Source organism: Rhinichthys klamathensis, unplaced genomic scaffold, assembly GCF_029890125.1.
Source record: "Rhinichthys klamathensis goyatoka isolate OS25496 unplaced genomic scaffold, OSU_Roscu_1.1 h1tg000111l_1, whole genome shotgun sequence".
Taxonomy (NCBI): Eukaryota; Metazoa; Chordata; class Actinopteri; order Cypriniformes; family Leuciscidae; genus Rhinichthys; species Rhinichthys klamathensis.
The window spans coordinates 15,039,257-15,063,783 of record NW_026606649.1 but is presented as its reverse complement, the minus strand read 5'-3'; the positions used below and the strand labels follow the sequence as shown (position 1 = coordinate 15,063,783).

The 24,527-nt window shown below is 40.9% G+C and overlaps 1 protein-coding gene across 1 annotated transcript in view; it reads right to left on the bottom strand.

Moving 5' to 3' along the window:
• mc5ra (melanocortin 5a receptor) overlaps nucleotides 1-13,729 on the bottom strand; it is a 37,962-nt gene extending 24,233 nt beyond the window's left edge. The window contains exon 1 of the mRNA XM_056254627.1: nucleotides 13,553-13,729. Within this exon, the coding sequence (XP_056110602.1) occupies nucleotides 13,553-13,705 (153 nt within the window). The 5' untranslated portion in view covers nucleotides 13,706-13,729. The remainder of the gene's footprint in view (nucleotides 1-13,552) is intronic.
• Between the last annotated feature and the right edge of the window lie 10,798 nt (nucleotides 13,730-24,527).

Sequence of the window (24,527 nt, the reverse complement as noted above, 5' to 3'; positions counted from 1 at the left end):
AGTATTATAAATTTAAATATAATAATAATAAATGTAACTGTTTATTTTAAATGTGAGTTTAAATATTTCATTTAAAGGTGCCCTAGAATGTTTTTTATTATTATTTTATAATGTTTCCTGGGTTACCCTTATAATGTTAGTATGTTTTTTAGATAAAAAATAATCATAATTTAGAAATAAATGGCCTTTTTCCTAGCCTGCTTTTAGCCTCTGATTTGAACACTCTGTTTGAAGGGGCGTGTCTGCTGTGGGATTCAGTGTAACCGCGGCCACTGCTGTGATTGGCTGACATGCTTGCATATGAAATAGCTACGCATTACATGTGAAACTCTCTCCCGAACACTTTTACTACTGCTTTTATACGTTTTTACTATAACAGCTATCGAGATTAACGAATCGTGAGATGTTTTTAAAGTATTTAGATCTATTCCCATCACATAAAATGTTGCCGTGATGAGCATTGAGCAGATGACAGTGTGTTGATCATGAGAATGAAGATCTTATCATTGCAAAGCAGTTTCTGCACTCTCTCTGCTTTCACCAATGCAAACACGATGATGTAAATACAGTAAGAGCTTCGTTGTGCAGTAACGTGCGTCATTGATTTCATAACGAGTTTGGCAAGTGTCCAGATAAACTCGCGCTGTGTGGAAAGATTGTTCTTTGATCGCTTTCTGTATATAATTTGTTCACAATTTAAATACGATTATTTTCATCCAACTAAAAGAAACGATGTGAAGCTGATATTTTAGTCACTGGCTTGACTTACTGATGCATAAACAGTATTGAACGATTTTGAGAGAAAGATTACCTGTCTGAACTTGAACAATTACACATCAGAAAGTGTTGCTTGGTAGCTCGATCCGAGGCCAGCTCTGTATTGGCCCAAGTTGAGGAAACAGTCGGTGAAATGTTTGGAAATTTCCAGAGAAAATAAAATTAACCCATTGTTTCTTCAGAGGCTCAGATGAAGGAACTAAAAAATACTTTTGTGTTCATGTGTACATCCACACTGAGCAACTGCCATGCTTCGGCTGTGCAGTTCCGCCTGGCATTGAGGGCTGGCATTATGCAAATATTTGGAGGCGTACATATTAATGATCCCGACTATTGCGTCACAGTCGGTATTGTGTGGAGAACCGACCGTTTTTCAGGGGTGTTTTTCATAAACGTGAATTAAATGAGAACGCGAAAACAGTCCAGTTTGAGATTCACTCTATGTCATGTCCATGCACTGAACTCTTGTTATTTGACTATACCAAGGTAAATTCAATTTTGAATTATAGGTCACCTTTAATATAATAAGACATATTTTGGCAACATGAAAATGTTAGAATGATTCGTCTTATAATTATAATTCACAAGCACAAAGATAAAAGGGAATGTGTGAGAATGATTTTAGCTTGATAACATGATCAGTTTTACCTTGAATGAACCTCAATGCACATGAATGTATCATATGAGAAGCTATAATAACCGTTCTGTGCGTCATTGGTTTCAGATCATCATGTTATGAAAGCACAGAGATCTCCTAACATTTAATGCCTCATTCTTGTGGTGTGCTGGTGCCATAAACACTGAGCTTAAGATCAATGTTTGTTTGTTAGATGAAGCCTTAGAATATGTCATTATGAATGCATTTACTTTCTGTTGTCTTTTGTTGTTGATAACCATAAAAGCAGCTTGCTTTCTAAAGAGAGCTTCAAAATGTCCTGGTGTGACACTTCATGAATAAAAGATGATGGGAACACCTAGTGCTCCTCCAATCTAATAACGCTGAGACCACGTTTCTGAGTGGTTGGATAATGAACCGATGTCTTGTTTCTTTTCACAATCCTTAACCCCTTCGTTTTTGCTGTTGAATACAGAAAGGGAAAAGCCAGACATATAGAATGGATGGATCGCACAGACATGTCCTACAGAAAGTCTTAAGAACAAGCATGGAAAAAAAATGGTAATCAAGGTACATTTTTATTCAAAACACTTTAAGGTGTGCTCATGAGTTTTTGATGGAAACTACAATACCTACAAGGCACACTTGAATTTCAAATAACATGCGAGGAATGGACAAATAGCTGCTATTATGCATAGTAAAACAGAAACATTCAAGAGACTATTTTCACTAAACTGTTTTCTGAAAACTTGATTTCAGAGTTGGGCCACAACATCTGAAAAGACTGATGACTTGTCTGTTCTAGGTTATGGTTAATGTTCATTCCGTGTTCCCCTCGTGTGATCTTGTCATGTGGTTCCTTTGGTGTGTCTTGTTTAGTCATTAGTCCATGTGTGTATACTGTATATTGCCCTGTTTTTCTGTTTTTCTCAAAACTAGGGATGTCCCGATCAGGTTTTTTTGCCCTCAAGTCCGAGTCCGAGTCATTTGATTTTGAGTATCTACCGATACCGAGTCCCGATCCGATACTTATATAATACATAAAAAAATAATAAAGAAGAGAGAAAAAACAGATCCAGGATGTTCCTTATTTTTTATTTAATTCACCTTATTTTAACATTCAACAACTCTGTTAACAAACAGAGCACTTCTGTGAGGTAGCTTGAACAATCAAGTAATACATAACATAAAATCTTCACTTTTGGACTTTAGTGCAACAGTAAATATAGAAAAAGTCTAATATAAAAACAAATAGCACCTCAACCTAAAATACCCGGCAGGCATGTAAACAAAAAATAAAAATGTTTTAAAAGTGTATAAAAAATAATGAGAATATATACATTAGGGGTGTAACAGTTCACAAAATTTGCGGTTCGGTTCGATACAGCAAAAAGAAAGAAATGCCAGAGAAATGTCCTATTTATTAAAAGAAAAACTATTTTTAAATAAGTTTGAGTTTTCCTACATCTTGAAACTTTCAGGTTTATAAATGGGGGTAATCTTTGAAGGATGAACAAATAATGTTTTGGTAATCACATTAAAAATAACATTTAAATATATATTTATATAATATTTGAGTTTTGAAGTGCAACATTAAATCCATTCACGGCACAATGTTTCTCCTGGTTCCCACGTCAGCGCTGTTTGATCTAATAGAGATCTACAGTTAATAACGGAGAAATGTGAATGCTTCTCACTAGATCTCGCAGCGATGTTATTACTTCAGTGGCGAATTCAAATGTTTTCTCCACTGGATCTCTTAGCACAGTGTCGCTTGATCTCGCGCTGCACAGATGTTGCTGGTCCGAACTGATAATGGTCCGTTAAGCACAATATAATGAGTAGCGAAGATTCGTTCCGCTTTCATTACGTTTGCCATTTGATGTTACGCAACGTTGTGGTGATCGCGCCAGCGCGGATTTTGTCTGCAGGAAAAATGGTCCTAGGAATCGTTCGGTTTGTATGCGTACCGAACCGGAAGCCTCGTACCGAAACGGTTCAATAATTACGAATACATGTACCGTTACACCCCTAATTTACATATATCCGAGTCCGGATCGGGAGGTAAACTCACCCACGTGATCGGGCCCGATTTCCGATCGCGTGATCGGATCGGGACATCCCTACTCAAAACAATTGTGTCTTAACCCTTGTGCACTGTTCGAATTCTGTGTAAAGCCTTTATGGAGCAGGTCAAATTGACCCTAATTAGATTCAATACAATTCCTCAAAAATCACACTATGAAAAACAACAAAGATTTAGATACAAACTGTAAACTTTTAATATCAACAAGTGGATTTGCTGTAAACTTTTAATATCAACAAGTGGAAGTGGATTTGCCCGCGTTATTTAACGGGTGGGGACACACACGAGCTTTGTGTAGTTTGTTTGGGAGTGGAGCATGCGGTGTCAGCCCTCGAGGGGGCTGATTGCCAGCATTACGAGATGTTTCCGCTCCGCATGCTCCGCTCTCGCCTGGCGCTTTTCGAGGAAAGTGGCCAGGCTCGCGATCCTCAGGGTGACAGGAGAATGCATTCCTGTGGATCGCGAATAGGATCTCTTTACGGGGTTGGAGACGGGTCCGCGGATCTTATCTCCTCCCTTTCCACGAGGGATCCAGTGCTCTCTCGCCGGTCTCGGAAGCCCGCGCTGCGGCCTCTTCCGCCCGGGGAGAGAAATCAATGCTTCAGTGCTCTAGCTCCGAGGAGGTAGATGTGCTGGGCATTGAAAGTGACACAATCATGGGGGAAGTGGATTTGCCATCACTTTCCCCAGCGTATGAGAAATATATATAGCCTATATATATATATATATATATATATATATATATATATATATGATAGTTTATATATTATATATAAAATAAAGTGAATATATATAAAATATATATATAAAAAATAATAAGCTGGTGGAGGTGTTTACTAAGGCTGTAGATAAATTAAATATTTAATGGCCAGCAGAAATAAGGGGGCACTCGTCCTAAAAATAAATTAAATTGAACGAGTTTCCTTCCCTCTATTTTTCCACCTCCATCACGGGGCCTTCCATTTTTCCCGATCTGCACAGCGAGCTGTCTAGATCATGGAAAAAGCCTTACTCATCTTGTCTTTTGGCCCCCACATTTATGTATATTCAGATATTTGGGGGTTAAGAGAGTATGGCTATCGGGCAATACCCCGGGTAGAACAGAGTAGACGCTTGCGAGCTATCTGTCTCCCGGTTCAGTATCGTCCCTGAAGGCGTCGGCTTCTCTCACTAAACCATTAAAGAAAACTATTTTTTAATCTAGTGGGAAAAGCATATATGGCAGTGGGTCTAGCATGAGCCTGCTTGCACACTATAGCAGTGCTACAAGCATATCAGGCTGACCTGCTGCGGTATTTGGACAGAAGTGAGGGAGTTTGGCCCGATGGGGTTTGAGAACTCCGTCGGGCCACAGATTTATCTCTCAGGGATGGCAGCCCTTGTGGTCACTGAGAGACACCTCTGGCTCAATTTGATGGGAATCATGGAGAAAGATACAAGATAATCTCTCCCTCGCTATGTCCAACCACCTGGGGCTGCTGGGCGTGAGCAGCTCCAGCCGTCTAGTTTCTCATACACAACACAGCAGCCAAAGCCTTCAAAGCAGAAGCCGGATCCGAGGACCGTTCTTCACGCTGAGAAGGCTGCGGCTCAAAAGAAAAGGTCTGGCGCCACCGGCGTCAGACCGGTGAGGGCAGCCCCAACCGGGGTGGAATGGTGTACACCTCATTATACGGTGCCCTTTCCATCTCGGTGCCCTCAGGGGACCGTTCTGCCAACCCCGCCACCCTTGGTGCTTCGGGGCGCAGCGGTCTCCAGCGAGCTTCTGGCGCAGCGTCAACTCGACATTGCGTCGGACTCGCGCCCTCTGAGGGGGGTTCGAAAACAGTCAGTTCGGGTGGTTCCTGCCAGTATGCTTCAGGTCCCCGAACTGGCTGTCTTTATTACACCAGAGGCCGGCCTCGAGGGGCTGGTTCCCTTGGTAGATTTTCTGGCAGCGCGGAAGCTACTGCCAAATATATCTCTATGGGTCCTGCAGTTAGTAGTAAGAGGCAGATTTGGTTCTCGTCCTCCAGGCTACAACGGGGTGTTGCTCACGTTAGTGCATTCCGAGCAGGCTCTGGGAATGGAGCAAGAGGTAAAGGCCCTGTTAGCAAAGAAAGCTATAGAGCAGGTGTACTCACCCGACATTGCGTCGGGTCTTTACAGTCGTTATCTCATTGTTCCAAAAAAGGATGGAGAGCTGCGTCACATACTAGATCTTCGTCCGTTGGAGTGTTTGGTGCTGGAACTCAAGTCCAAGATGCTGACACTCAAACAGATCGTGACTCAAATCAGATCCGAGGACTGGTTTGTCACGATAGATCTAAAAAACGCATACTTCCATATCTCCATCCTCCCTCAGCACAGGAGGTTCCTGAGGTTTTCTTTGGGGCAAAGAACACCAGTATCACGCACTTCCTTTCGGTCTAGCTCTATCACCCCACACATTCACGAAGCGTGTAGACGCAGCTCTGGCCCCGCCAGGCTGCAGTGCATACGCATTCTGAATTGCATAGATGACTGGCTGATTCTAGCGGAATCAGAACAGTTAGCGGTTCGGCACCGAGGTGTCGTTCTCAGTCATATGCAGATGTTGGGGTTGAGGCTCAATGCCAAGAAGAGTGTGCTTTCTCCAGTACAGAGAACCACTTTCCTTGGTGTGGTATGGGATTCAGTGACGATGCGGGCCACTCTGTCGCCCGTTCGTGTAGCTGCTATCCTAACAGCCACAAAAGAGCTGAGGCTAGGCCAGTCACGCACTGTAAAACAGTTCGAGAGACTGTTGGGTCTTGTGGCAGCAGCATCCAACGGGATACCTTTTGGCCTGCTGTACATGAGACCTTTACAGTGGTGGCTCAGGACCAGAGGGTTCTCCCCGAGGGGAAACCCACTTCGTATGATCAAGATCACGCTGCGGTGTCTCCGCGCCTTGGTTATATGGAGGAAACACTGGTTCTTAAGACCAGGGTCCGGTGTTGGGAGCTCTTTGCCATCGAGTTGTGATCTCGACAGATGCTTCCCTCACCGGCTGGGGAGCGGTATTAGAAGGCCGCTCAGCTCAGGGCTTGTGGAGGAGTCATCATCTCTCTTGGCACATGAATTGCCTAGAGATGATGGTCGTCTTCAATGCGTTGAGACATCTCCTCCCAGACCTGAGGGGCCATCATGTGTTGTTCTGGAACAGTGACTGTTAGGCCTCAGGGCAGCAGCGTCCAATGTGATACCCTTTGACCTGCTGTACGTGAGACCTTTACAGTGGTGGCTCAGGACCAGAGGGTTCTCCCTGAGGGGAAACCCACTCCGTACGATCAAGTTCACGCGGCAGTATCCCCGCGCCTTGGTTATATGGAGGAAACTCTGGTTCTTGACCCACAGACAACACGTTGGTGGCCTCTTATTTTGGTCCCTCAGGAAATTACGCTGTCTGAGGGCAGTGTATATTCCAGGGGGGCCAGAATATTGGAGCAGACACCCTGTCGAGGCAGTGGCTGAGGCCAGGGGACTCCACCCCGAGGCGGTGGAGCAAATATGGGGGTTTTACGGCCAGGCAGAAGTGGATTTGTTCTCGTCTCAGCATACCACGCACTGTCCACTCTGGTTATCCCTCACTCAACCAGTCCCCTCGGGGCTGGTTGCTATGGTGCAGACGTGGCCGAGGCTACGTCTGTACGCATTTCCCCCTGTTGCTCTGCTCCCAGTAGTTCTGGAGTGATTCCACCAGGATGGAATAAGCCTATTTAGTAGCACCACCCTGGCCGAGCTGAATTTGGTTTGCGGACCTAATTTTTCTCCTCGACGGACCTCCCTTGGAGGTCCCGATCAGGAGAGACCTCCTGTCTCAGGCAGGGGATGCAATATTGCACCCCGGCAGGGGATTTGGAAACTGTGGGTTTGGCCTCTGAGGGGGCCCAACTCATAGAGAGTGGTCTCTCAACCAAGGTTGTTGAGACCATTCTAAGCTCCAGAGCTCCCGCTACGAGGAAATTATATTCACTATTTCGAGAGTTTTTCACTTCTTGGTGTTACCAGCGTCAGTGGGATCCGGTTAACTGTTCAGTAAACACAGCATTCGAGTTTCTGCAAGAACGCTTTGTATCTATGTCCTTCCACGCTTAAGGTCTACGTGGCGGCCATTGCGGCTTACCACGCCCTGGTGGGGGGTACATCTTTGGGTCGAGACCCCCTGATTACACGTTTCCTTCGTGGCACATTGAGGCTGAGGCCTGCAACTCGCACTAGGGTGCCAGCTTGGGATCTTGCTATAGTACTAGAAGGCCTGTCTAGGGCTCCATTCGAGCCCTCAGATTCGGTTTCAGAGAGATTTCTTACCCTTAAGACTATCTTTCTGCTAGCTATTTCGTCCCTTAAGAGAGTTGGGGATCTTCAGGCCCTTTCGGTTTCCCCCACTTGCCTTGAGTTTGCACCGGGAATGGTCAAGGCATTCTTATATCCAAAACAGGGATATGTCCCTAAGGTGCCGACCTTAATTCCGAGGCCCATTGTGCTGCAGGCTTTCTGTCCTCCTCCTTTTACATCTGCGGACCAGGAAAGGCTGAACCTCTTGTGTCCAGTGCGAGCACTGGATACTTATGTTCATCGGACATCTTCATGGAGGAAGTCCGACCAGTTATTTATTTGCTTTGGATCACCTAAGAAAGGTCTTCCTGCTTCTAAACAGACGGTTAGTAAGTGGATAGTTGAGGCTATTACACTTGCATACGAGTACTCTGACCAGCCGTGTCCTTTGGCGGTCAGAGCTCACTCTACGAGGGGTATGGCGGCCTCTAAAGCTTTACTATTTGGGGTTTCTCTTCAAGACGGTTGTGATGCGGCAGGCTGGTCCTCACCGCTCACATTCGTTAGGTTTTACAGCTTAGACTTGGATGCTGCCCCAGGTTCTCAGGTGCTTAGTGCTTAGTTACAACTGACTAACACTCAGGTACTTGGAATTCTGGCGTTTTGGGTATTCTCGTTCCCAAAGCGTCGTTGACGCATCGCAAGTTCCCTCGAAAGGGAACGTCTCAGGTTACGACTGCAACCATAGTTCCCTGAGAAAGGGAACGAGACGATGCGTCACCCTGCCATACTTCCTGCATCCCTGTGATCGGCTTGCTTCGGCAATTTTCGAAGCTAATGCCGGTTTGCACCGGATGTGCTTTTATCCCTTCCTGGTCATGACGTCACCCGCCCGTGACGCTCATTCTTTCCATTGGACTAGTTGACATTGATGCTCAGACGCATTCACGCTGGGGGCGTTCCCAAAGCGTCCTTGACGCATCGTCTCGTTCCCTTTCTCAGGGAACTATGGTTACAGTCGTAACCTGAGACGATTTCTTTGTCTGTATGGTAATGAGGGGGCATTTTACCTCAGACATATGATGACGCAAGATGCGTGTTTCACCAACTGCATTTACATGAGCACCTTTGGTTTGATTGAAAACAGAATAATTACAATTGAGGATTTAGCCTAGATTTAGACGTGATTATTCAGTAGCCTAAGAGCAGCATCTTTGAAAAATGCGTTATATTTTAAAGGTCCACTGACATGGGGTTATTTTATTATTTTATAATGTTTCCTGGGTTGCCCTTATAATGTTAGTATAGTATACTCTCAGCCGCTGGATCAGAATTGGCTCAGTATTCTGTCATGAACTGCTCGGTGGAAACAGACAGTGGTGATCCAAATGCAGGCTTTATTGAGAGGACAATCCAGAAACAGGTACGAGAGAACAGGCAGATGTCAAAACCAGGTGAGCAGTCCAGATCAGCAAACATATAATGCAAGGATGAGGCAAACGGGAAGACCAGAAACAGGCAGGGAGTCCAGGAACCGTGAAACTAGGAAACACTAAGGAACTAGGAAAACGCTTAGGATGCAGTGAGACACATACAATACTGAGCAAAGAACCAAGGGAAAACTCAGGCTTAAGACAGGTGCGCTAAACAAGATAATCAAACACAGGTGCATGAAATCAACCAAAATCAGTCCAGGGTGAAACCTAAAGGAAACAATAAACTAGGAAGGAGTGCCCCCCAGAGGCTCAAGCGGGCACTCCAGCCGCAGATCGTCACACAGCCACACCCAGGGCATTTACTGTTTTACGGCCATGTACAGAATAAAGAGTTTATATGGTCAACCAATAAACATACATTTTGGGTGATATTAAATGACTTAAACCGTGATATAAGATTTTGGCCATATTGCCAATTCATTCCCTGTGTGACTTGCAATGGCATGTCCACAAACCACAAACCTCTTGCGTTTCGTTTGGTCACACAACAAGGTGTCACTGTAGCCTCAAAGCTTCAGTACTGCCACTCTGAGCTCGATTGCTATGTCTGAGGTAAAACACACGGCCCCTCATTACCATACAGACAAATAAATGTATAAATGTATAAATAAATAAATGTGGAAATAAATAAAAGTAGAAATAAATTAATGTTAAAATAAATAAATGTATAAATAAATAAATGGACATTTTATGTAAATAAATGTTAAAATAAATAAATATATACATTAATAAATATATAAATAAATAAATGTGGAAATAAATAAAAGTGGAAATAAATAAATGTGAAAAAATGCAAAAATACATAAGGAAAAAAAATGTATAAATGCTCATTTATTTATTTTACATTTCTTTGAAAATCTATTTACATATTTATTTATTTACAATTCTTCATATATTTGATAATGTATTTATTTATTCATTTATTTTGGCAGCTTTGGAATTCCATAAATGAAGGTTCTACAAAGGAACATTTATGAAAACACTATGAAAGTAAATAGCAGGGACAACAATGCCAGTATAACCAGAGATTTGTCAATCATAGACATAGAGCCATAAACATGTGTCATCGTATTTGAATACTTCCAAAAAGGCTGTTTAATGGCATGTTCCATTATGACAATTTAGATATCTCCTGGTCAATAATAGTAAAAATGTTTAATAGTTTTTGTTATTGTTATTGTTGGCAAGACTTATCAAGACCAGTGGCGTAGGTTTGATTTTGAAATTGGTGGGGACGGGGACATCAATATATAAATATATTTTAAGTTTTGGTCGAAATTATTGCTAGGGATATATCAGTGTCACTGGATATTGGTAGGGACACGTCCCTAGCGTCCCTACTAAATTCTACGCCCCTGATCAAGACACATAATGCATGTGCCTCTACAGAAACAGTACTTTCACAACTAAACAAATTCAGCATGGCAAAAAGTGTGACAACTAGCCCCGGTCTCCTCTGTATATTGGTTTTAAAGAACAAGAAACTATGCAATGTAACAAGTCATTGTTAATATTTACTGACTTATTGAACATTTGTTGTCAAAAGATTTTACAATAGAGAAAATTAAATGCACTAATCCAACATTTATTTACTGAAATAATGTATAAAATAATAGCAACATTTGCAGCAATGTGCTATATATTTGCTATTTGGTAACAAATTGAGCATCTCACAATCCTCATAAAAATGTCAAGGACACAAATTCTGGCCATTTTTCTTACACAATACTGAGGGAACACAGAGTCTTTAAATGTAGTGTGGCATTTATCAGCGTTCTGATGCAGTCATCTGTAGACTTTTGTGGGATCTGTGTTCAATCCCCTGGGCTCATTAAAGCAGGGAGTGTCTGAGCCAGGCCTGTGGATTTAAACCCCATGCCAAATAAACAACTTCGGCTATGTGTATGTTTATTGCATTTTCTATTAAATAATCTCAGAGGATCCTCTTGACCTTCAGTCAAGACTTATGTTCCTGCTGTGGTTTTGTGTCCATGCACCACTGCAGTGGGCACACACACACACACACGCAGAGAGAGACGTGGCATGATCCATGCACACACACACACCCACGCAGCTCTGACTCAATCACAAACACGCTCTGCAATGCCTAACGCTGGATGTGTCTCAAAACTTATTGATCTGCCTACTTGCATTTTAGGCATCAGAGGTGCTTTCCAAGTCAGTAAATCTCACATTCTAAAAATATATTTATGCACTACTTATAAAGACAATACAATACAATAAAACAAAAACAAAAAAACACCATAAATAGAACAGATATATACACAGAAACACACACACACAGCTGAACTGACTCAGATAGCACCTATAGCCAAAAATGCTGTCTTTTAGCACTAAAAAATGCCAAGTGAGAGATCATTGTTTGTGTCAATATCAATTTGAAAAAATAAGCCAATTCAGCTGTTCAAATCAGCCCAGAATTCCCAGTGCAGCATTTTGCATGTAATTTTTGTACTGAAATATTTAGTAAAATTATGGTTCCAGCAAGTCACCTTTTACACTCAAAGTTTTTACAGTAGAGTACTTTCAATGCCATTTTTTTTCATAATTTAAGGAACTATATGGCTGTTATGGCCAAGTTACATTGTACAATGTTCATTCGTAGCATCTGGCCGTAAATTGTTTTTGTAAAAACAATAGGTAACACATTATTTTACACATCGTACATGTACTTACTACAGTCAAAACAGTATACATAATTAAGCAACTAACCCTAAACACTACTCCTAACCCTAACCCTAGATGTTAATTAATACTACTTAAATGTATAATAACGCTTTAACAAGGGCACCTTGTACAAAATAAAGTGTGTATACCTAAGCCTATATAGGCCTAGTTTAATACTGAATGATTTTAAACTGAATGTCACATCACTGATTTACTCCCAAACAGAGATTTGAGCTATAATCGATTCAACTCTGTCATTTAAAACAATTGTTTTGTTTAACTCATGCTTTAATCGTCAACTCCCCCAAAGCCGCTAATTGAGGTGGGAGAAGCGAGTTCAGCAAGTGAATAACTAATATTTAAATGATTCCAAACGCCATGTACAGTGCTACAGTTTGTTTGTACATAATGTGCTGGTATTAGCCTATTCATAGGCCTATATCGCGATTCGTTTTCTGTTTTAGTCTGTATTGATGAGGTCTTTCGACAATTTGCATGTTTTATTTGTGTATTTATCAATATCATTAGCCTAGTCCAGTTAACGAAGAAGCAGGTCTAAGCGTGAACTCTTTGAACGTCATTTGGTCATTCAGTGCGGACAATGTAGAAAAGTGATGAGAACCAGACGAGAGTTGCATATCCTACTGTACTACTTCGGGCATATATTTAAATGGAAGAAATAGTAAAAGTATCCTATTTCCAATTTTGCCACTGCAATAGATCCAGCGATTCAGTGTCTACAAAACGATAAAAATTTAGTAATTTGCGCATCGGACAGCCTGCTCGCTATTTGAGATAGCTATAATCCACAGCCACGCCGTGACTTACTGAAGCAACACCCTCAATTTTAGCAACACTATTCCCACTTAAATCCAAAAAACAACAAAGATATATGAAAACAATCCGGTTCCTAAGCTTTACACAACATCATTAAACAAACAGCAGAATCACATAAAATGCCAGTTTAGTTCAATTACAGCATATTTTATGTAAGCTATATTAGTTACATGTTGGAGAGTTATCATTTGCAGTAAACTACATGAACTACATTCAACATTTACAACAACATGATAGCAGGGTTCCTTCTTATGATACATTTATATGACATAATAATGTGCTTTCAGGGTTTTCCACGTTTGAAAAGTTACAAATAGTATTTTATGTCATTAAATGACAGTAAACAATACGCGCTGCTGAGTGAATCCTGATGAATGAACATGATTGAGATTTCAGCACTAGTTAGTGGACAGCGCCGAATTAATGATCGATCTGATCATTGTCACTTATTCAGTAAATTAATGGATGGATGAAATACAGCCTGATGTAGTAAACCCGCCATGCAAAATTCACATGCTTTACATGCTAACTAAACACATTAGGCTATTCAGCATCTACCGGTGCTCTATCCAAACGAGATGGTGGCGCCTTTAGGCTTCTGACATTGTAGAAACAACGTATGAGTGAGTAAATATATTTAGCGCAGTGCAACGAAAGAAAAAAAAAGGATATTTGTCAGAATAATGTTGCATAAGTTTTGGTGGGACGTAGCGCACCTCAGACACATTTAGGCTAGATAGAAATGACAAAGCTGAAGTTCAGCAATTGACTCACTTGTTTGGAGAAGGAGTTGTCTGTGCTGAATCTTATCACCACTAAGAATCTCAAAGACTGTCTGTTTATTTCAGTCCAGAGCCGTTTATTCGCGCTGGAGGAGGATGTTTGAAGATCTCCATGAAGAACGGGGCTCTGCTGCATCAGATACATATATAGGATCGGGTAACAGCGACAACTCCACCTCCAGAGCTTCTGAAGCTCCTCTAGACCCCATACTATACCACGTTGAACACAAACCAGGATTCATTAAACACTGCAATGCAACTCAAAGTCTGTGTTTTACATATTGTAAGACCAGAATACTTGCAACATAAAAAAATATATAGGCCCATTATTAATTTATGGTCCAAACACAGGTCTATACCCTGTTCATATGTACAAATATATTTATTATATATATTTATTTATTAATAAAAAGCAGGAATAAAAGTCAATTGAGATTAATCATTTTTTTATTTAGGTATCTAAAACAGCCAAATCTATTAGAAATGTATCTTTATTTTCCCCAAATGAATTGGAAACAGTGATTTGTTTACCCCTGGGTGGGCGGGGCCTATCTTGCAGACTGTATTGTTCAATTCACATTTCAATTCGCATTTATTTGTATCGCTTTTCACAATACATATCGTTTCAAAGCAGCTTTATACGTGTCTATTACAATTTAGAGTGATTTGTTATAGAGGTGACTGTGTCCAAGTTGTGTATTTCAGAAATGTACATACAAATCACACAGTTAGCTATAATGTATTAATTTAAGCAATGTATTTATTTAAGGCAGAAACAATAAGATTATTGAAGTAAGGAATACATGTTTGTTAACAAATGATTAGGATATTTAGAAAAAAATTGCATTTGTGCATGGTGATTCAGAGCTTGCTTCATCTGAAGTCCTTGCAGTAGTTGGCACTCTCTTTTCACAGGTGTTGGGACATCTGAAGTCTTCATAAGAGGCTGGATACAAACTGGATATACTCTCTAGTTACCTCAGGATGGGCATCCCGAGATACAAATAGAAAAGCAAATGAAAAATAATTAGTATAGCTGCTGATAATAAAAGATAATCATGTGAATTTGATCTGATATAACTGGAGTATGCAGTTATGAGATGCATCGAATGTTTGGCTAAAGAGATGTGTCTTTAATCTAGATTTAACCTGAGAGAGTGTGTCTGAGCCCTGAACATTATCAGGAAGGCTATTTCAGAGTTTAGGGGCTAAAAATGAAAACGCTCTCTCTCCTTTAGTGGAATTAGATATCCTAGGTACAGTACTACCAGAAGCCCAGAGTTTTGTGATCTTAAAGAGCGTGATGGACTGTAGGGTGATAGAAGTTAAGTTAAATACACAGGAGCTAAGCCATTTAAGGCCTTTTAGGTCAGTTGCAATACTTTGTAATTGATATGGAACTTAAAGAGATGATAAAATTGTTGTTATATGATCATATTTGCTTGGCCTAGTAAGAACTATAGCAGCTGCATTTTGGACTAATTATAGCTTGTTTATTGAGGATGCACGACAACCAGCTAGTAATGTTTTACAGTAATCTAGTATAGAGGTCATGAATGCATGAACTAACTTTTCTGCATCAGAAACGGATAGCATGTTCCATTGCTTAGTGATGTTTCTGAGGTGGAAGAAAGCTATTTTTGTAACATGAAATCTGATTTTTGAAAGACAAATTGCTGTCTAATTTGACACCTGGGTCATTAACTGTAGAGAATGAAGTTACATTACATCCTTCTACATGCAAATTGTATTCTAAGAGATTCTGTGCACAGGTTTTTGGTCCAATAAGTAATACCTCAGTCTTATCTGAATTTAATAGAAAAAAATTACAGGTCATCCAATATTTTATATCTTTAACACACTCTGTCAACTTGGATAATTTAGAATTCCAGGTCGTGATGAAATATATAACTGAGTTTCATCGGCATAACCGTGGAAACTAATTCCATGTTTTCTTATAATATTACCAAGTGGCAGCATATACAGTATACTGAAAATAGCAGTGGGCCTAACACAGATCCTTGCGGCATTTCATAATTTACTGACGTTATCTTCGATTTTTCCCCGTTTAAAAAGACAAAATGGTAACGGTCTGATAGGTACGATCTAAACCGCCTTAATGCCTGTCCCTGCATACCAGTGTAATTTTGAAGTCGATCTAAGAGTATTTTATGATCTATAGTGCCGAACACAGCACTAAGATCAAGTAAAACTAGTATTGAGATACAGCCTTGTTGGTGCTGTTCTGTTATAGCCTCTTTTAGGGTTGAGCGTTATGGCAAAAATATATCACGATTTCTTTCAGGAAAATCGTGATTTATGATTTCATCACAATTCTTTTCATGTTTATGTTACTATTTTGCAAGTGACTGAGCAATACAGCCAAACTAATTTCCCTATTTAAAAAAAAACGTAGCCTTACAAGGTAACAAAATATAAAAGAAAAAAGAAAGACAGACCATATAGGCAATATAGTGGGCGAAAATAAAAATCTTTATTTCATTATTTTATCTTTGTTATTAAAAATAAGATGCACATTACAAATACACAACATTTATAAACAGTGCTTTATTTTTTCAGCCACAGTAGGTGTAAATAACAGCACCATTCAAATAAGAAATTATTTCTTATTTGATAAGAATATGTAAAATGTGTATGTAATATGTAAAATGTAAAAAAACAAGAAAATGTAAAAAAAAAACAAAAAAAAACCACTACCTAGACTTCAGTTTATAAATTATACATTGATTCTTATTTAAGCTACTGTAATTCTTCAGTGAAGATCAGTGAGTGATTTGCTCTTTTGTTGTTGTATTAACATTAAGGACTAGCGGCAGCATGTTTATTACCGTATATACCCGAATATAAGACGACCCTGCATGAATATAAGATGCCCCCAACCCAACCCAACCCAATGTCAACTTTGTGTGTATATGCCAGTTTAAACCCAATAAGACGCAAATGATAACTTAGTTCAGTACTCAAGCGCTGCAGGCTTTTATACACATGCTTCACATGCTCAGAGCAGCATGCGAATTAAATCTCATTAACATGTGAAGTGAATGAATGTCGTGTTGTACAGTATGTTGGGACGGAGGCACCAGAACTTCAAAAGATAGAATGTACTATAGCACGATAGTGTGGTATCGAATCACAAACGGAATCACAAACGAACCGTTTAGTAAATCTGTAAACGCAGCCCCTAATGCATTCTTTGTATTATCTACCTGAATGTTAAAATCTCCAACCATCAATGCTTTATCGACGTTAAACAATAGGTCTGAGAGAAAACCTGAAAACTCTTTTAGGAAATCAATAAAGGGCCCTGGAGATCTATATACGGTAGCCAAAGCAAGAGATAGTAGGGATTTTTTTCTAATCTGAGTGTAATATTTAGCGCAAGCCCTTCAAATGATTTAAACCTGTGTCCTATTTTCTGAGTAACATTAAGAATATCTCTATAGAAACTAATATCTGTGATCATTTAATTTACAATGACCGCCTTCGGTGATGTTTAGGAGACCTAGCTTTAGAAGTTGTTTTTGTTCACTGATTTTGAGATTTTCTGGTTTAATCACGATCAGATTTTTTCTAGATCCTACAATAGATTTATTGTTTGACCTCACTAACCGAGGAATAGACACAGTTTCTATATAATGAACTAACTCGCACTTCTATCAATTAAGTGGATAGAACAAAAAAAGATTCCAATTATTTACAAAGAGCAGCTTCTGTTCATTACACCATAACATTAAACATTAATTTAGAGCAAATAATCTACTAAACCTTTCATGTCCTCGTCAGTACGTGGCGGGCGGAAGATCTTTTTCCTATTTAGCACCAAAACTTTGGAATAGTCTTCCTAGCATTGTTCGAGAAGCAGACACACTGTCAGTTTAAATCTTTGTGTCAACTAGACTCTCCTGTGAAGGCCTCATCGACACGACAGTCAGTGACACTGATCCTCAACAAACCCGTCTCCATGCCGGCATGATGATTCCAATCTTCAACCAGATAGAACTGGATAAATATTCTGTATGTTCCGATCCAATCTGACTTTTGACCTGTAATGCAGCCTGAATCATAATCATACACTGTTAGTTTGTTGGCCAGTTCTCCAGACTGAGCCTGGTTTCTCCCAAGGTTTTTTTTTGCTCCATTCTGTCACCTGATGAAGTTTTGGTTCATTGGCACTGTCGCCTTTGTCACCTTTGGCTTTTGGCTTTAGTTGGGGACACTTAATATTCAACAATTCACCATTCAGGATTTCGGGTACCTGCGCAGCGACATCAAGAACCCGAGCACCAGGAAAGCAGTGACTGCGCACCTTACCTTTAGCTGTGGTAGCGTGGACGTGCCGGACAATGGAATCACAGATGAATCAGCCAGGGCCCGTGATGTGTCGGAGTGAAGGAGGGCTGGGATGATTGCGTTCTGGGTGCTTTGGTCCTGTGCAGAGAAACACACAGAGTAGAGGAGGTCGGGGTGATAATATTACTTACAACGGACTTGTGAGCGTCAGCCCGTGATGTTTCTAGCACTGATCACCCGTCCCGTAGCTCAGCCTGCTTCTCTAGTAGGTCGCGTATCTGCTTCTCCAAGGCCTCCAGCTCCAACTGCTCTGAAAAAACAGTAATTTCTTGAGTGATAAGAGTGTAAACAAGACGAGCGATGGGCAAGACCACAGTAGTGATGCTAGCGGGCTGAAGCTAGTAGCGGATGTTCGGAAAGTTGGATACAAATAGCGATATCAAAGTAATCCGATTATGTTTGATATAGAATATTATTTTGGATATGTTCACCCGCTGAAAAAGAGAAAATATTAGTTTATAAAATAAATATTAGTTTATAAAAATTGTTGACATGTTGACCTGCACAAATAGAACCAGACAGTGTTTACACTCTTCAAATGTCAACCATATTGCTTTCTTATTAGTATCACTTATTAGTCTTACGTTAAACTGAGATATGAGAAAACATTTTAATAATTTTAACATTTCTCTTACTTTAGACTCAATTTCCATTATGATTTATTGTATTCATTGTGATTTATTTTTGTCTTGGGATCTCTATTCTGTCAGGACCACTATCTTCAAATACAATTGACAATTAGCATACAGTTAGGATTGGCGGTATGGTTCTGTTCTGGGCAAGAACTCCCTGCGCATCCATGCAGCCTAGCATGGATAAGAGCAGGGAGAGCAGCAATAACCCCCCTTATGGTAAACAGACCAGAACCAACATGAATGTATTACAGAAATCATTAATTCAAGATTTTAAAGTACAACATAATTCGAGAATTTATTCTGATTCAAGGATGCCATACTGACTGACGAGAGGAGGAGCTGAGGATGGAGGAGGGTAATTAGCTCCTGAGAAACACGATAAAGCTGCTGATAATACTGAAGGAGTTTATATATATGTTTACAGTGATAGGCGTTGTATTCTTATAGGTAGATGTGTATCAGCTGAGAGTCAGCTGATGAGAGCTTGACTAACGTGACCTGCCAGAACTGACGCTACGCTTAATTATTAATTCTTGAGATTTACCTTTTTATTTTAGGATAAGCCTATTTTAGGTCATCCAGATTCATCTGATGAGTGACAGCTCAACATCAGGATCAACATGTGAGGAATATGCTTTAACAGAACCCATGACTGTTTTCACAAATGGGAACAAAAGGCGCATTGAGAAAGCAGTATCAGGACGATCTCTGTTACCACTGCCTGAACAAATAAATTTAAAAAATCCCATATAACTGTAGGAGACAATTACTGGTGGCGGAAGCTGAAACAAGAGTTGTCTATAGGGATGTTTGATTATAAACTCTTAAATGCATAGCACTAAATGTAAATTGTGATTATGGTCCTAAACAGGGTGTCAGCTAACGAGAAACTTGTGATGGCAGTCACAAGTTTGTTCTTTTTTTAAGATTTAGAGTACCATGGTTGCATAAATAACTCCTCTTAAGAGTTGTTATTCCTTTTGGGGGGAAGAACTGTGCCTGTAAAGTAATTACAAACATGAAACTTGTTTGGAATTTTAAGGAACAAATGTTTATGTATCACCTTCTATGAACATAAGATTGCGTTAAACAGATTTCTCTGTGGCATATGGGTTTTTGGACCCTACACCCTTGAGGAAGTACTGTACATAATCAAAGTGGGAAATGTGTTGGAAAAATATTTGATAAAATAACGGCTTGCAAATTGAAGGTTAAAATACAAAAAAACAGTGAATTAAAAAAAACTGTGCTCTTAGAAAAGAGTGTATTGCACTCTTTGTCTGTTTCTGTGTGGAGACCTCAGAATGCTCTTTAATGTTGTGTCATGGTCTTCTGTTTGCCATCAGATTTTTTTCCAGCCTAATGACTTAATATTGCCATATGCTGCTACACAGAACATCTTCCCTTCAGAGATGGCATGCTACATTGTCTTTTTATTATATATCTGATAACAAAGAGGCAAAGTTTATGACAATATCATTGTTAAAATCTTTCTCGATATTCTCTGAGGTACTGAGGAAGTTATTTTTAGTGTTCCCTCGGGCGGACAGGCAATTTCTTCCATCAATAACTTCCATTTCCTTTGTAATTGATTAATTACTTCATCTCTAAGAGAGGGAACACTGCAACATTATACACAACTAAATTACTGCATATGGTCTTTATAGATGAGATTACATAACAAATGAATGTATGATTTAATACAAAATATCAGTTCTGTTTTGTGATAAAATCACTGCCAATTAAATTAACTTACACTGAGAAAAATGATAATTAGGAACAAATTTTTAAAACTTCTATAATTTGTTATAGACAAATGTATTGGTTGATCTTAAATTATATTTATGGCATACCATACTTAAAGGAGCATTTCACCCATTTCAACATTAATCTTTATTGAAAGTGGGTCATATATGTAGTCGAAATGTAAAAGAAATTTTGAATTTGGTGCCCTCTTGACCGAGAAAAGACAGAAAATAACTTTAGGGCGCATTTATATGTAAGACAACAACTCCCACAATGCACCACATTGCACAGCTCCGCGAGCCACTCCCACTAATCCAGAACAGCGCAAACATCAGAGAAATCACTCTTCCGTCTACAAGGCTAGCTGCCACCAGAGTTTGAAATTCATTTCACACAAAATTTCTAGTTAATTGGAAAACTCATTAGTGAATTACTCCTCGTTTGTATTTCTTTCTATATGGTGAATTATTGCATGAGACCAGGATGCTCAGTCAGAACATATGCGGTGCGACACTAGGATGGTTCACATCACAACACAAATGTCCGTGTGCTCGTCTGATTTAGAGATTTCGTCCAGGAGAAATTGCCAACGTTGAAATTCTCTGCAGCAGACAGACTCTATCTGTGTCCGTAGCACACAGCGAGAGCACAGGCACCAGCAGTCTGCCTCAGCTCGAGCCAGTCCGGGCTCCTCGTCCGCGACAGGCAGCCGCCTCCTGTTCCTCCATCAGCCTCAGTTGCTCTTCACTACAGTATATTGCGGCTCGTAAAGATAGCCACGAACATCGGATTCGAGCAGCAGATTTTCAAAATCCTCTTCTTTCATATCATGTTTAGTTTCTTCCGTCATTGTCGTTACTTCCTATCTCCACGGCGCTCATTAGCTTAGCTTCCAAACAAGATGGCAGATATTGATTTCAGTATCTGCAAGTGAAGTCTCACCCACTGATCTGTAATAGGTCTGTAGTGTGAGTGGGTCCCAACCCCTGGATAAATGATGAGCTAGTGTTTGTAGTCTCAACCCTTATACAACGAAATGGGACTTCCTGCTTTTTATGACGCAATATGACGATTTTTACGTCATAAAAAGCAGGAAGTGGAACACTTAAATCATTATTTCTCCCATCTCAGGGGAAAATATGGGAATAAACTATGACCATTAAAAAATATGACTGGGTTTCTAAAGATACATCAAGTTCAAGTTCATTTATTTATATAGCACATTTAAACAGCCGCTTAGACAGACCAAAGTGCTTTACAGAACACACAAATAAGAAAAGTAAAAACAGCAAACAACCCATAAAACACATAAAAAGCAGCAAAGCTACGAGTAGCCTTGTCAGAGACTCAATTGTAAAATAGTAAAAATAATCAAAAAAGAGATCAATATGCTAAAGAGAACAGGTAGGTTTCCATACATAGCTTAATGCAAATGGGTGAAGTGTCCCTTTATTCAATATATTTTATTTAAACAAAAGCCAAGATGATAATGTATGTGTGACAGAATGAATGAAGTAAGTGGTGGTGATTGACACTTGTGATCACCTATCAGTGAAAAGTGTCTCCTAATTAAGACCTGGTTGGCTGTGCCTGTGATGCGTCCCGTCCGGCTCTTCCCCTTTCTGTTTGTTGACACTAGCTGCAGGTATTGTCACGATAAATACGGGTGAACCCAAACAGGATGTATAACAAACAGTTTATTTACTAACAAACAGGGAAAACAAAAACCCACGAGGGGGCAAAACGTAGACAAAACACAAAGAGACTAAACTAGATTATGACTAACAATAACTAGACAATACTCTGGAACAGGAAACTCACAGGATATCACAAGGTCTCAAAACTCACAAGGATCACACAGAGGTAAGGATCGCAATGAACCGACACAAGACAGCAAACACAAGGAGACTAAATAGGAGAACCAATAAAGGGAACAGGTGATGCTAACTAGACAATCATGACAAACGAGGATAACAAGGAGGCGGGGTAAAGTAACGAGACACACAAGCACATGGCCAAAACCAAAGACCATGTGTTGTACACAAACATGGGTCTGCCATGATCCTGTCTCAGAACTAGAGAACTCAAGGACAGAATCATGACAGAACCCCCCCTTAAAAAGCGGAACAAAAAAAAACAGTAAACAAGGGAGGGGAGGTGGAGGCACAACAAAGTTCACGGGAGACTGTCCAGGGTGGGTGAGTGGGACGGTGGTCTTGGGTCTACGGGATGTAGACTTCTGACGAGGGACCCGGGCGGGTTTGGGTGCGGAAATGGTAGACACAGTCCGGGGTTGAGCCTTAACAGGGAGGAGAGGGGAAACATACAGAGGCTGGGTGACAGTGGGAACTGCTGCAACCGGCAACGGAACGAAGACAAGAGGTGTAGCCGGTGGTAAGTAATCGGGAACAAGAGGCGCTGCGGCAGACGGTGACGCTGGGACAGGACCCACGGTCTCATCTACAGATTCGAAACCCTCTGAAACAGATTCGGAACCCACACACTCCATCATTGACTCAGAAACAGAGTTCTCTGTAGTAACCATGGAGACCGCTCTCTCTGCAGCTGACTTGAAACCCGCACTCTCCTCTGCTGTGGACGCAGGACTTGAGGGTAAAACAGGTCTGACAGGAACTTCCAGAATCTTTACAAGACTAGACAAGTAGTTAGATAAAGTCTTGGCCGTAACTGCAATCGGCATGTCCTGAGGAGCTGATACTGCCCGGAGGAGTGCTTCTGCAGCTGTGTCGGCCGCCGCCCTCTCTGAAACTGACTCTGAGATATCGTTAGTGGCAACAGACTCGAAAACCATCTTCACTGCTGCAGGATCCGGAATAATCCTCTCTGCAGCAGCCTCAGGAACAACTCTCACCAGTGCTGACTGGGGACCTGCGCTCTCTGCAGCAGGTTCGAGAGTCCTCGTGGACTCAGGAGAAGACAGAGACGGAGAACAGAAAGTTCCCCTCTTCCTCCTCTTTCTTCTCGGCCGCGGAGCAGAGGCCAAAACCGGACTTGAGACCGGTTGGAAAGACTCAGAGGAAACCACAGCAGGAACTGTCGTCTCTGTGGAGGATGACTCTGAAGCCGACTCCCACGACAGCCGTCTCTCTCGTTTTCCACAAAGACTTGTAGCTGTGGAGGATGCTTCAGAAGTTGCGCTGGGACAAGTCTGGCTCACCAACGTGGCCACGGTGAGGATGCGACCCTCTGGAATCACGGGCAGCATACCAGGTGATGACGGTCTGATGGAAGTCCGTGATTCCTTCTGTGCCAAACAGGTAATCATCTCCTGGAACGGATGACGAACCAGTTTCTCCCGTTCAGCCAGAGGAGGCGGCTCATTCAGGCCCGCGATGAGGTAGCGTTTTAGTAGGGCGTCAGGCAAGAAAACCCTCCTCTCGTCCACGACCCGGGCGTACTCTCTCAGGGACCACTCACCCTGGGGAGGGAAGGGAAGTTTGCCCCTCCTACTATCAGCAATCGTCTCCTGCCACCATTGTACAAGAGGGTCCGAATGCTGATCAAGACGTGGTGGCATACTGTTTGCTGGGTTCTGGTAGGGTCGGTTCATTCTGTCACGATAAATACGGGTGAACCCAAACGCAAACAGGATGTATAACAAACAGTTTATTTACTAACAAACAGGGAAAACAAAAACCCACGAGGGGGCAAAACGTAGACAAAACACAAAGAGACTAAACTAGATTATGACTAATAATAACTAGACAATACTCTGGAACAGGAAACTCACAGGATATCACAAACTCAAATCTCAAAACTCACAAGGATCACACAGAGGTAAGGATCGCAATGAACCGACACAAGACAGCAAACACAAGGAGACTAAATAGGAGAACCAATAAAGGGAACAGGTGATGCTAACTAGACAATCATGACAAACGAGGATAACAAGGAGGCGGGGTAAAGTAACGAGACACACAAGCACATGGCCAAAACCAAAGACCATGTGTTGTACACAAACATGGGTCTGCCATGATCCTGTCTCAGAACTAGAGAACTCAAGGACAGAATCATGACAGGTATGTGGCGTTAGCAGGTAGCAGTTTGCTAACTTTTTATTTACTGTTCGTGTGGCATTTACGATTCGTTTGTTGCATCCTAGCCTGTCTTTTTGTCTCTCTTTTACTGCTTTTAGTAATGTGCAGTTCCCTTTACTCCAGTTTAGCAGCGGGTAATTTGAATGCTGTTTACTTT